This window comes from Alexandromys fortis, unplaced genomic scaffold, assembly GCF_014885135.2.
Source record: "Alexandromys fortis isolate MF-2015 unplaced genomic scaffold, M_Fortis_MF-2015_v1.1 scaffold_263, whole genome shotgun sequence".
Classification (NCBI taxonomy): Eukaryota; Metazoa; Chordata; class Mammalia; order Rodentia; family Cricetidae; genus Alexandromys; species Alexandromys fortis.
In genome coordinates this window covers 591,764-604,328 of record NW_026068165.1, presented here as the reverse complement: position 1 = coordinate 604,328, position 12,565 = coordinate 591,764, and the positions used below count along the sequence as shown (strand labels likewise).

Here is a 12,565-nt window from a genome sequence, read left to right as displayed (position 1 = left end):
GAGGAAAAGTAGCAGTGGTAGATGTTCCCTGTAAATTGGTAGCTGGTGAGAGTGAAATTTCTTTGGATTCTTATTTCAAGATGTATAAGAACAGGTTTCATTTGAAATCTTGTGTTCAGCTTTGTATTTCCAAAGTAGAGGTTTTTTGTTTGTTTTGGTTTTTTGAGATAATGTTTCTCTGTGTAGCCCTAGCTGACCTGGAACTTACCCTGTAGACCAGGCTGGCCTTGAACTCAAAGATCCAGTTGCCTCTGCCTCCCAAGTGCTGAGATTAAAGACATGCATCATCACTGCCCTACACAAAGTAGAAATTTATTCAATTATTTTATAATTCAGTGAAGTAGTGGTTTTTTTAATCTGTACTGGGACCTAGATGTTCTTTTGATCTTTTTCACAGGGCAACCAAATATAACTTTTGTGTTTTGGGGTTTGTGTGGAATTATTCTTCTTTTTGTTTTTGAGAATGTGAATGTAATAATAGTTTGTGTATATGTGTGTGTGTGTGTTTGCTTTCTAAAATAGTTGTGATAAACCTAAGAATACTACTGATGTAGTCATGTTTTCAGTTAGACCTTAAGAAATGACCCTAACCAACATTTTACAGTTTCTCTTCATTTTCATTTATTATCACATAGAGAATGCAGAAGAGGGCTGAACGATTCAATGTACCTGTAAGCTTGGAGAGTAAGAAGGCTGCGCGGGCAGCTAGGTGAGTGTTTCTAGCCCTTTGGACACAAGCTAGAGATGTTGTAAACATCAGATCAGATGTTGTAAAGGCCAGATCTTTGTTTCTAAATATAATTGTTGGTTTAAGTGGAACAGTGTTCTCATGAAAATTACTAAACACAGTTTGGGCCATAGTCAGAACATTTCTCCTGATTTGAATATAGGAGCTGTGCATTAGGTTTTGTCATCACCGGTTAGGGTTTTTATAATAGGTAAATGTCAGGAACTGACAGCTGCTTCTGAGTCTGAGGACTTCTTTTAGTGTACTCTTGGACTGTTGGTGAGAAGGAGAGTAAACTGACCCTCTTTCATGGGGTTGTTAGAATTAGCTAATGATTGCAAAGTTTGAGATCACAAGGAAGAAGTGTCATGTACCCTTGACACGGACATAGACTACTAAGAGTGTGAACAGCTTCCTAAAATTTAGCTTGTCTTTTCTTCCTACAGGTTTGGAATTTCTTCTGTTCCAACAAAAGGTGAGAATGCAGAGGTTCTTCTGAGAAAGTTTACTTTCTTTTCTGACAATAGATTTCTTTCCTCCAAATTAAATTTGTTAGGTCTAGAAGCCCTTAAGAGTTACAGCATTTACATCCTTAAGAGCTCAGGAGTATTAGAGAAGGTTCTGAAATTATGAGCAAGGAGATCTTACTATTTGTTTTCCTTTCTTAGAAGATCTGAGGAATTTCTAGTACCTTGTTTACTTTTGTGTCTTATTAGCCTAAAATTATTGTGTACTTTTTCAGACCTCTGAGCTAACCTAAAGTACTGAAGTGAAGAAGACTATATTTAACGTCACAGTTTTACTTTGAAGAACTTAAGAAAGAAGTAATCTTTGATAGACTTAGCTGTGAGGCTTATATTGGCATCATATATATTGATTAATAATTGGAAAAATAGTAGACTATATAGAATGTTAAAATGGTATGTTAGGGGCTGAGGAAGTAGCTTAGGGGGTAAAGTGCTTGAGGAGAGTTTGAGCCCTAGAACTCAGATGTTAAAAAATAGGATATGGTGGTGTGTACTTAAAATCCTAGGGCTGAGCAAGCAGAGGCAGGGGGACACTTGGGACCTTCTGGTCATCCAACCTGCCTAATTGAGAGACCTGTCTCAATAAAACAAAACAAAGTGAACAGAGCCTGAAGACCCATGCCAGAGACTGTCCTCTGGCCTCCCACATACATACAAAATATAATACTTTAAGATAGGGTGTAGCAGGGTAGTCCTCCAATCCTAGCACTGGAACTGATGCAAGAGAATGCTAGTTGAAATCCAGCCTTAGCTATGTACTAGAAAACTGTCTTAAGCTGGGTGCAGTAGACCACTTTAAACCCAGGACTTGGGAGGCAGAAGCAGGCGAATCTCTGAGTTCCAGAATAGCCAGCACTATGTAGAGAGACCCTGTCTCAAAATACCATGAAAACAAAGCAATGTAAAAAAAAACTTTTCACCAAGAAAGCTAAAATTAATTTGAAAAGGAAACCTGGTCAATAAAGTAATATATAAGTAACATTTGCAGTGTTATTTTTACATTCTGACATATTAGAACTACAAAATAAGCCAGGCAGTGGTGGTGGACACCTCTAATCCCAGTACTGGAGAGGGAGAGGCAGGCAAATCTCTGTAAATTTAGGCCAACCTGGTCTACAGAGCAAGTTCCATGACAGCCAAGGATACACAGAGAAACCCTATCTCGAAAAACAAACAAACTACAGAATAACTCTTAGAAGAACTTAGAAAATGTAAAAGGAAATACTATTTTTTGAATAAGACATTTAATAGTTCGTATATATCTGAATATCTACAGTGGGAATTAGAGGACCTCTTATGAGATAAAGGTTAGTTAAAATAAATTTTGAAAAGTTTTGTTGTGGGGTAGCCTGCAGAAAAGACAGCTCAGACATGGGGTTAAGCCAACAGAAAGTCCTTATTGGGCTGGAGAGATGGCTCAGTGGTTAATAGCACTGACTGCCCTTCCAGAGAATTCAGGTTCAATTCCTAGCACCATGTCAGGTTCCAGGGGACCATATACCCTCATACAGACACCAGGCAAAACACCAGTGCACATAAAATTTAAAAAGTGAGTAAATTTAAGAAAGAAAGAAAAAGTCTTTATTAGCTGGCCGGCAACTACACTTGGTATTCAGGATCCTGGTATAGCCTCAAGCCTTTCCCAGGGTGAGCTTTTATGTATAGAAACCGTGTTTTTGTTAATAAGAACAGTTAGCCATGAGTAGAACTACAGAAGCCAAAAAGTAAGGTTAGTGCATTTAGACACTATGGAATTTGATGGATTAGACCTTTTTTTAGTTTTGGTGGGTGATGTGGTCTGTGTGGTGAGTTTTATAGCCTGAATGGTACTTCCATCATAGAACCAGTTGTGCTAAGGTCTAGGGCCCTGATGTAGTTTGTAACAAATAATTATCTCTGGGTATAGTGGTACCTACCTGTAATACCAGTTCTTGAGGGTGGAAAAGTGGATGAATGAGAATTTGGGGTTTAAAGTCATCCACTGCTTCATAAATACCATATTAATTTCTTTCCTGTTGATGCAGTAAATTATCATGATGAAAGGCAGCTTGAAGAATAGAATTTATTTTGGCTTATGGTTCCAGAGGATAGGAGTCCATGATGGTAGAGCAGAGGCGTGACAGCAGGCACAGAGAGTGAACTACAAATAGGCTAGGCTTTTTTTTTTCCCCTCAAAACCCACCCCAGGGATACTTTTCAATAAGGCCACACTTCTGAACTCATTAAACACCACTACCACCTGGGGACCAGTTGTTCAAATGCCAAGTTTTTGGGTAACTTTTCTCGTTTAAATCACCATCTATCCAGGATGTAATTCATTGAGTTTTTTAGTTTATTCAGAGGTCTGTGCAGTATTACAGTGAGTCTGATATTTACTACCCACAAAAGGAAATTTGAAATATTATCAGTTATTCTTATTCCTTTTTCTACCTCAGTGCTTAATCAACTGCTAATGTTTATTTTCATTTATAAATTTACCTTCACACAAGTGGAAGCATGTATGATATGTGATCTTTGTAATTAACTTTTTCGCTTAGTATAATACTTTTTTGTTTTGTCTTGTTTTTTGGTTTTTCAAGACAGAGTTTCTTTGTGTGACAGCCCTGGCTGTCCTGGAACTCACTCTGTACACCAGGCTGGCCTCAAACTCACAGAGATCCACTTGCTTTTGCCTCCTGAGTGCTAAGATTAAAGGCGTTCACCACCACAGTCTGGCTTTTTTATTGTTTTTAGACAATTTCACTTTGTACCCTAGGGTAGCCTTGGGGTTACTGTGTAACTTACTTAGGCTGGTCTCAGAATTATGATCTTTCCCCTTTAGCCTCCCAAATGCTAAAATTATATATCTGCACCCCTGGGCCAACTCTGTATATCTGATTTTTGCTTTTCTTTTTGAAAAGTTTTCAAGATAAGATTTCTCTGTGTATCCCTGGCTGTCCTGAACTGTCTCTATAGACTGAAGTGGCCTCAAACCCAGAGATCCGCCTGCCTCTGCCTCCCAAATGCTGGGATTAAAGGTGTGAGCCACCACTGTGGGGCCTGAATATTTTATCTTGTGTGTATAAATAGTGCTTTGCCACTGAACATCATTCTCAGTCTAACATGTTTCCAAGGTTGATTTTAAAGTATTTTCTGTTCATTTCATTGCTTATAATATATTCCACTATATGGACATGCCCCATTTTATTTAATCAGTTTTAAGTTGATAGTTTCTTATTGTTTTCACTAATTGCTTGATATTATTAATGATGCTTCTGAATATTTGGTTTTTTTTTTTTGTGTGTGGATGTATGCTTTTCAGTTTTTTGAACCTCTGTCTAAAAAATAACCTACATGGAGTTAGTTCTCTACTTCCACCTTTACTTGGACTCTGGGGATAAACAGCCAGGTTTGTGGAGCAAGCACCTTTACCTGTTGAGCCATTTCACCAACCCCCATGTCAGATTCTCAAAAACACAATAGAATTTGTCAAAGTAACTTATAAATTATGTTTGTAGGTATTGTTCTTTTTTGAATCAATTAATTTTTCGAGACAAGGTCTTATATATGCCTAAAGTATTTATCCTGTGTATTGTTTATGCTCTTGATTTGAGGATTTAATTTTATGAGTTTTAGCAATATTTAATAATTTTGTTTAAATTTTTTTCCCTTAGGTCTGTCATCTGACACCAAACCTATGGTATGAAATCTTCTTAACTTTCTTACAAGCCAATTTTAATTCTGTGTAGTTTTAAGGATAGAAGTTCTTTGTCAAATTAGAGAAGACTGTCATGAGTTTGGTAACATTTTTCAGTATAGTATGCCTTGAATTTTAAGTGTTTGAAGTCTGGGGAAAGTAGAAAAGTTGCCACATCTTCAAGTACCTACAGATAACCTTTTTTCCTACCAACCATCACCTTGTTTTATGGCTCCAAAGTTTTAGGCCTTACAACTTATGGTAATATAATTTTTCTAAAAACATTAATTAATTAATTTGTTTGTTTGTTTATGGTTTTTTGAGGCAGGGTTTCTCTGTGTAGCCCTGACTGTCCTGGGACTCACTCTGTAGACCAAACTGGACTTGAAACTCAGAAATCTACTGACTCTACCTCCCAAGTATTGGGATTAAAGGTGTGCTTCATCATGCCTGGCTTTTAAAAGAAACCTTTTTTTTTTAAAGATTTGTTTTTGGAGAGTGTCGTGCCACAGTGCGTGTGTGGTAATCAGAGGACAGCCTCGTGGAGCCGGTTCTCTCCTGCCTTCACTTAGGCTCTGGGGACAGACTACAGGTTTGTGTGGCAAACACCCTTCACCTGCTGTGCCATCTCATCTGCACCTGATGATTCTTAGTAATTACAAAGAATCTGTGGAAGCAACTTAATAAATTCTATCTATAGATATTGTTCTTTTTAAAATAAATCAATTAATCTAATTTTTTGAAGCAGGGTCTCCTGATTCCTGGGCTAACCTGGGTCTTATTTTCAGCTAAGGATGGCTTTGAACTTCTGATTCTCTTGCCTCTCCAGAATGCTGGGATTACATGCATTCCTCACTCTTGTCTGCCCCACTCCATTTGGTACTAGGGGTCACACCCAGGATGCGTGCTAAGCCGACATTCCACCAACTGAGCTACATTTAGCCCCAGCCTTTTGTCTCATAATATTGCCTATAAGTTTAAAAGAAGCCAGGCGTGGTGGTATATGCCTTTAATCCAATAAACACACAGATGTATTTGTGTGTATATAGATATATATGTATATATAATGCATATGTATGAGAGTAAAAAATGAAGAATGTATATATATTTATTATACATATATGAGAGTAAAAGTGGAGAATTAGAGTGGTTTTTTTTGGACCATTGTGACTAGTTAGCATGTTTTAAAAATAGAAACATGTTGTGGTAAAATATATTCAACTTTGAAATCTTGCTCCATTTAGTATTATAACTGAATTGAAATAATTTATTACTGTTATTATTAGTTAACGTGTTCTAAATTATCATACCAAGGCTTCCAAGAAAATAAAGGGAGTTGAGTTGCATCATTTGTCTTCTACAGTTGAGAAATTTGTCTTTGATGATGGAAGTTACAAAATAGTCCCACACTAGTTTAGAATTACATATAATAGAGGGTTATTTATTTAGGGGTGGACTCAACAGATCACAGTCCTATATCACAGACCTTTGCACTAAAGGGGAACAGGAATCTAATCTGGCAGCCAGAAGTGAGAGAGTGAGCACACGTTTTACAGCTCCATTTATAGTATAAGAGACCATGCCCACATGAGCTGGTATCTTAAAGGCTATTGGCTGAAGGAGCTCCCACAGCACCTCCTTTTGTTTAAATAAGAGAGTTCTAAACCCAATACAAAACTATGTACACTAGGAACAGATATCAAGTATAAAGTTAGAATTACAACCAGCATAAACAATATTAAGCAAGGAACATATCTTAATCTTTTAATAAACATTTTATCCTAAGGAGTCTAAGTCTTGTATTGGAAATGGCTTGGCTAAATCATAAGAGGACGGTAACTCTACGACTATCTAATCTTTAAACCCCATCGAAGGCCTGAGAAGGGAAATAATATTACTCGAGTAGGAAGTTCAGTCAAGCAGTTTCCAAAATGTACAGTAGATGACAGAGACAACTGTCTGGCTGAGCACTCACTCAAGTCTCATTTGCAATGTTGAAGCAACCATCTTTGGCTAAGGCCAAGAGTAACTGACAGACAATTTTTAGAGGCAGGAATAATTTTAGGACCGTCTTACCCTGTCTTGGCAAGGTTTAGCAGTCTTTTTTTCTTGTATCCTACTTGTCCAGTCTGGACATTGTGCGCTTTGTTAGTGGTCAAGGCATGGGCAGTTCCTTGCCCAAAGGCCAGTTGTGCCAAGAAGAAAACAAACTCCAAGTAGAGTGTCTTTGATGCTCAACACTCTCTCGGGGATAGATGGTTTTTGCCAGGAGCAATTGTGTCTCACTTCAACAGAATCCTAAATTATTTAAATGTCATGTTCTACAGATCTTTGAAGTGGTTGAAGGTTACCTGTCTATGCAGAATACAGTTTCTATTTATGTAAAGAACCTAATTAGTCTAAAAGTATAACAAACATGACTGATTATTGACCTATAATACTTAATACCTATATAACTAAAATATTAAGATTTCATATCATAATATTAAGCAATCTTTAAACAACTGCAGTAAAGGAGGACAATGACCTCAAAATGTAATTAATATGTAAATATCTTGATCAGAGGTAGAGATATATAATGCAATATGATAAATATATCTTAAAATTGTATCGATATGCAAAATGTCTTAAACAGAAACATGCATGCATGCAATCTGACAAAAAACTATATAGATGTACAAATATTATAAACAAATAGGAACATATTCAATATAACAAATATAATTTGAACTCATATCAATATACAAAAATCTATATCAGTGTAAATTGTCCATAAAGAATAGCTCACAAGTATTTACTCTATTACTCACTATTATTATTATTATTATAGTGTAAGTTGACACTATCTACCCATTATCCCATTCAGTTTTTTCTTTTTTCTTCTTGTTTTTGAGATCTCTGGGCCTACATAATTTCCACCCCAACCCTATATGAGTAATAATCAATCCCTAAATGGTATCCCTAACTGTGAGGACAAATTTTGTTGGGAGAGGGGATGTTGTCTTCTAGTCCAGTGTTATGTTCTAATGTCCTCATTTAGGATTTTAAGGTATGAAACTTGTCCAGTAAAGAAAATGTCTTATCCTTAGACATTGTTTTGATAGTGTGCATATTACCTTCCTGGAGAGATACCTTATCCATTAATCAATCATAACTTTTTTTTAAAGATTTATTTATTTATTATGTATACAGTATTTTGCCTGCATGTCAGAAGAGGACACCATATCTCATGGATGGCTGTGAGCCACCATATGGTTGCTGGGAATTGAACTCAGAACCTCTGGAAGAGCAGCCAGTGCTCTTAACCATTGAGCCATGTCTCCAGCCTCTCTATTATAACTTTTTAACAGATTTTGATTGTTAAATTTAACAGCACAAATTGTTATTGATGATTTTGTCAAATTATTGCTATTCCTCTCCGTAGTATTGATCTTCTTGTCTAGGTGTCCATTATTAGTCTATAAAGACTGTTTTTTTTTTTAAATATTTATTATGTATACAATGTTCTGTCTGTGTGTATGTCTGCAGGCCAGAAGAGGGCACCAGACCTCACTACAGATGGTTGTGAGCCACCATGTGGTTGCTGGGAATTGAACTCAGGACCTTTGGAAGAGCAGGCAATGCTCTTAACCACTGAGCCATCTCTCCAGCCCAAGACTGTGTTATTTTTAAAAGTGCCTCATGCTTCATTTTTGGCTCTATTACCAAACCATTTTTAATGAGATAATATGAAAAAAACTAATTTCTAGAATCAAATAAATGGATGTAGAAAGAAAATCACATAAGCCTTGTAGAATACCATCTGTAGTATAAGCAAAATAATTATTGAAGTTCTGGATAGTTATGTTATCAGTCATTATTGTAGTTTTTTTAAATCTTACCTGTTGTAAGGCAATTATAATGAGTTGGAGTAGGTGTAATTGTTACCGGCCATCAGGTGTCGCAGTTGCAACCGCATGGTTGAGAGATGCTAGCAGCACTGTGCTTACTTAGGTATTGAAAAATGTGCTTCGTTTAACAAATTAAGAGCAATTATTAAGGTGATCAAATGATTTTGAGAGTTGGGCCCAGGATAAAGAGAAAACCCAAAGTCTTTTGTCAGTTGCGCTTGGGGATCGCAGGCTGAAGCATTTGCGCCTGTGTAATATGCCAAGCTGCAGCTTATGGGTCGCAAGCTGGGGACTGCTGAGCTATTGGCTAACGGAGCTCCCACAGTGTGTCTTTGTTTGAAGATTCAATTAGGAATCAATTTAGCATGTGATAGTATATGCTTATAATCTCAGCATTCAGAAAGCTGAGGCAGGAGGACTGTTGCAAGTTTAAAGTCATGCTGGGCTATATAGTGAGTTAAAGGCTTTCTTGGGGTTCATAGTGAGAGAGGCTTTCTCAAAAAAAACTAAAAACCAATTAAATTATTTTGGGGGTTTGTGTTGTAGGAATTCATGAATTTGGATTGTTAGTGGTGGTCTTGTTTTTGGATACTTTATATATATATGATAGTTTTTTGGTTTTTTGTTGTTTTTTTTTTTTTTCCCCCTGAGACAGGGCTTTGGTGTAGTTTTAGAGCCTGTCCTGGAATTAGCTCTTCTAGGCCAAGCTGGGACTAAAGGCCTGCGCCACCACTGCCTGGCTGTATGGTAGTTTTTTCAAGCAGTGTTTGACCTACTTTGGTCTTGAGTCCTCTTATGTCCTTGCCACCACTGATGAATAAAGTGTTAGAGTGGAATCCTTCACTTTCACCTCCTTTCAGGAGGGCTTTTTAGTTATCACTGGGATGAGTAGATGTCACGTGGTTCCTGAGTTTGGCATATAGGGTATGTTTGATGTCAGTAGCCCTATTTGAACTCAGTCTTGGACCATAGTTTCTGCCTTCTCCTTTTTTTTTTTTTTTTTTTTAATGTATCTCTATTTTTGTAGGTTAACCTGGATAAACTAAAGGAAAGAGCACAGAGATTTGGTTTGAATGTCTCTTCCATCTCTAGAAAGGTAACATATGTTCCTGTAACTGCTGTTTCTAAAACATTAGAACAACCTGGGAAGCTGTACATATTGGAAATGACTTTCATAAAGTTACTTTGTGAAGCCGCCTCTTTAGCACCTCATTTCTATAAGTCCCTTGAGTATCACCGTCTCACTATAGATTATATCGTATGAACTGTTGACAAAATAATTTTGTCCTGAACATTGTTTCATAACTTATATCCAGACTACTAAGACACAGCCTGTGGTCTGTACTAATGTTAAAACATGGTTTAACTATTCTGATAAGAGAAAACAGGTACCTAGAATAAAATGTGGGATTAATATAGAGCAAAAGTAAGGTATTTCATTTTTTTTTTTTCCTGCTCATCTGCTAACTGATACTGTTTTTTAAGTTGATATCATTTTGGGGTGACCACTTCTCCAAGGTATACTTGTCTTTGGAATTTTTATAGGTAGGTTCAAAAAAATGATAAAGATTCACCTTTTTCCTTACTATACTTGTTCTTTTAATTTTAGTTTTGTGAGACTGGGATCACTTTCCTTAGTTTAAATGGTAGCAGGCTAGCTCAACCCAGAAAAAAAAATGAATTAAACAAAAACAAACAACTTTTAGGGCTGGAAAGCTAGCTCTGCTGTTAAGAGCGCATTATTCCTTGCACCCACATCAACTGTCTCAGAACCATCTGTGCTCTAGCACCAGAGGATTTAATACTCTGTTCTGACCTCCCTGGGTATGTGCATGTTATATGTGCAGATGCTTACACCTGTGTGCGCATGTGCAGAAGCTAGAGAATGCCATCAGGTTTCCTCTGTTTATGAATCTCTTGAACCTGGAGCTCATATTTTTCATGTTGGCAGTCAGGAAGGCTTGGTAATCTTCCAATCTCCATGCCCCAAGAGTACTGGGGTTGCAGGTGCCTTACTAATTTTAGTTTGTTTTTCTTTTTCCTTCTGGACTATTGCCAGACTTTCCCACACTTGGAGCTCTACACACGGTTAACTATCCTACTAAGTTTCCTGCTCTCAAGTTTTTAATCTCTTGGGCTTTTTTGTTTTGTTTGTTTGTTTGTTTGTTTTTTCTCTGCAGCTTTGGAACCTGTCCTTGAACTAGCTCTGTAGACCAGGCTGGCCTTGAACTCACAGAGATCTGCCTGCCCCTGCCTCCCTGCTGAGATTATGGGTGTGCACTACCACAGTCTGGTTAGTTTTTATTCTCATTGGTGGATGGTAGTGGGGCTAGTATTGATCAGATCCAGGGCCTTGTGCATGCTTGTCAAGCATTCTACAGCTGGACTCTACAACTCTACTCTAGGTTTGGATATTCCTATGTATTTTCATCGATTATTTTTATGAGCTTTATATGTGTATGTATATGATTTGTGTGTGTGTGTATTTTTTATTGGTTAGTGGTGGGTTCCTAGTTTTTATTCTCATTGGTGGATGGTAGTGGGGCTAGTATTGATCAGATCCAGGGCCTTGTGCATGCTTGTCAAGCATTCTACAGCTGGACTCTACAATTCTACTCTAGGTTTGGATATTCCTGTGTATTTTCATCGATTATTTTTATGAGCTTTATATGTGTATGTATATGATTTGTGTGTGTGTGTGTGTGTGTGTGTGTGTGTGTGTATTTTTTATTGGTTAGTGGTGGGTTCCTTTAAAATGATAAATGTAATAGACTGTTAGTTTTGAGATTGTCTCTGAAATATGTTGAGATTCTAAAGAGTCAATTCCACTGAGTTTGTGTTGTCTCATCCTGTGACCCCAGCATTTCTGAAGATATGAGGCAGGAGGATAAGGAGCTCATGTTCACCAGCCTGTGCTACATAATTTGCTGTCTCCAAAATCAGAGAGGCAGTGTAGAGTCCTATATCCATTTTTCCTAATCTCTTCTACCCATTTAAGGCAAAAAATAAAACAACGTATTCTTTCCACTGGCCCAGTGGAAAAAACTCTGAGGGAGAGCAAAGTGCTGCTTAAAGTGTGCTTAGTGGAGGGGCGCTCTCTGACTGCTGTCTTCAGACTTCACCTCCTCCCTCTCACTTCCCAGCCTTTCCTTCTTCCTGTTGGGCTTCCAGTGCAGACTGGATTGTTTTCTGCCCATGGTTCTTGAAAAGATAATCTTAATTTTAACTAAGTGGTTTCTTTGCTTCAGTGGTTCTTCTGTTCCCACTCTGCCTTAACCTTAGACACTACACACCTCTTTCTTTTCTTTACTCTTTTTTTTTTTGCTTGTTTAATGTTGTTGTTTTTGTGTTTTGACGTAGTTTTTCTCTGTGTAGCCCTGGCTGTCCAGGAACTTATTCTATAGACCAGGTTGGCTTTGAACTCAAGAGATCCACCTGCCTCTGCCTCCCAAGTGCTAGGATTAAAGGTATGCACCACTACCATCTGGCTTATAGATACATAGTTTTTTGTTTTGTTTTTGTTTTTCAAGACAGAGTTTCTCTGTGTAGCACCAGCTGACTGTCCTGGATAGACACACACTTTTAACTTAGCCATGTTTGAGGTGGATATTAGTTAAAGTATTACACACACACACCAATGTAAAAGTTATTTAAAAATTTGTTTAAGAGGAAATTGGGGGGGTGCTTGATTTGAGGTGTGGGGCTATATAGTTTGTGTTAACTGGGGTTTTGTTTGTTTTGTGTG

At 37.4% G+C, this 12,565-nt stretch overlaps 1 protein-coding gene across 3 annotated transcripts in view; it reads left to right on the top strand.

Annotated features, from left to right (window-relative positions):
- Nucleotides 1–12,565, top strand: part of Sarnp (SAP domain containing ribonucleoprotein) — a 55,326-nt gene that overhangs the window by 24,229 nt on the left and 18,532 nt on the right. Inside the window, exons 6-10 of one of the 3 annotated variants that reach the window (XR_007589506.1) lie at nt 636–709; nt 1,174–1,202; nt 4,908–4,933; nt 5,414–5,522; nt 9,848–9,916. Coding sequence is in view for 2 of the 3 variants with exons in the window: in XM_050128191.1 (XP_049984148.1) it covers nt 636–709; nt 1,174–1,202; nt 4,908–4,933; nt 9,848–9,916 (198 nt within the window). In the remaining variant the exon portion in view is untranslated. The remainder of the gene's footprint in view (nt 1–635; nt 710–1,173; nt 1,203–4,907; nt 4,934–5,413; nt 5,523–9,847; nt 9,917–12,565) is intronic. The other 2 variants (XM_050128191.1, XM_050128192.1) reach the window with 2 other exon arrangements.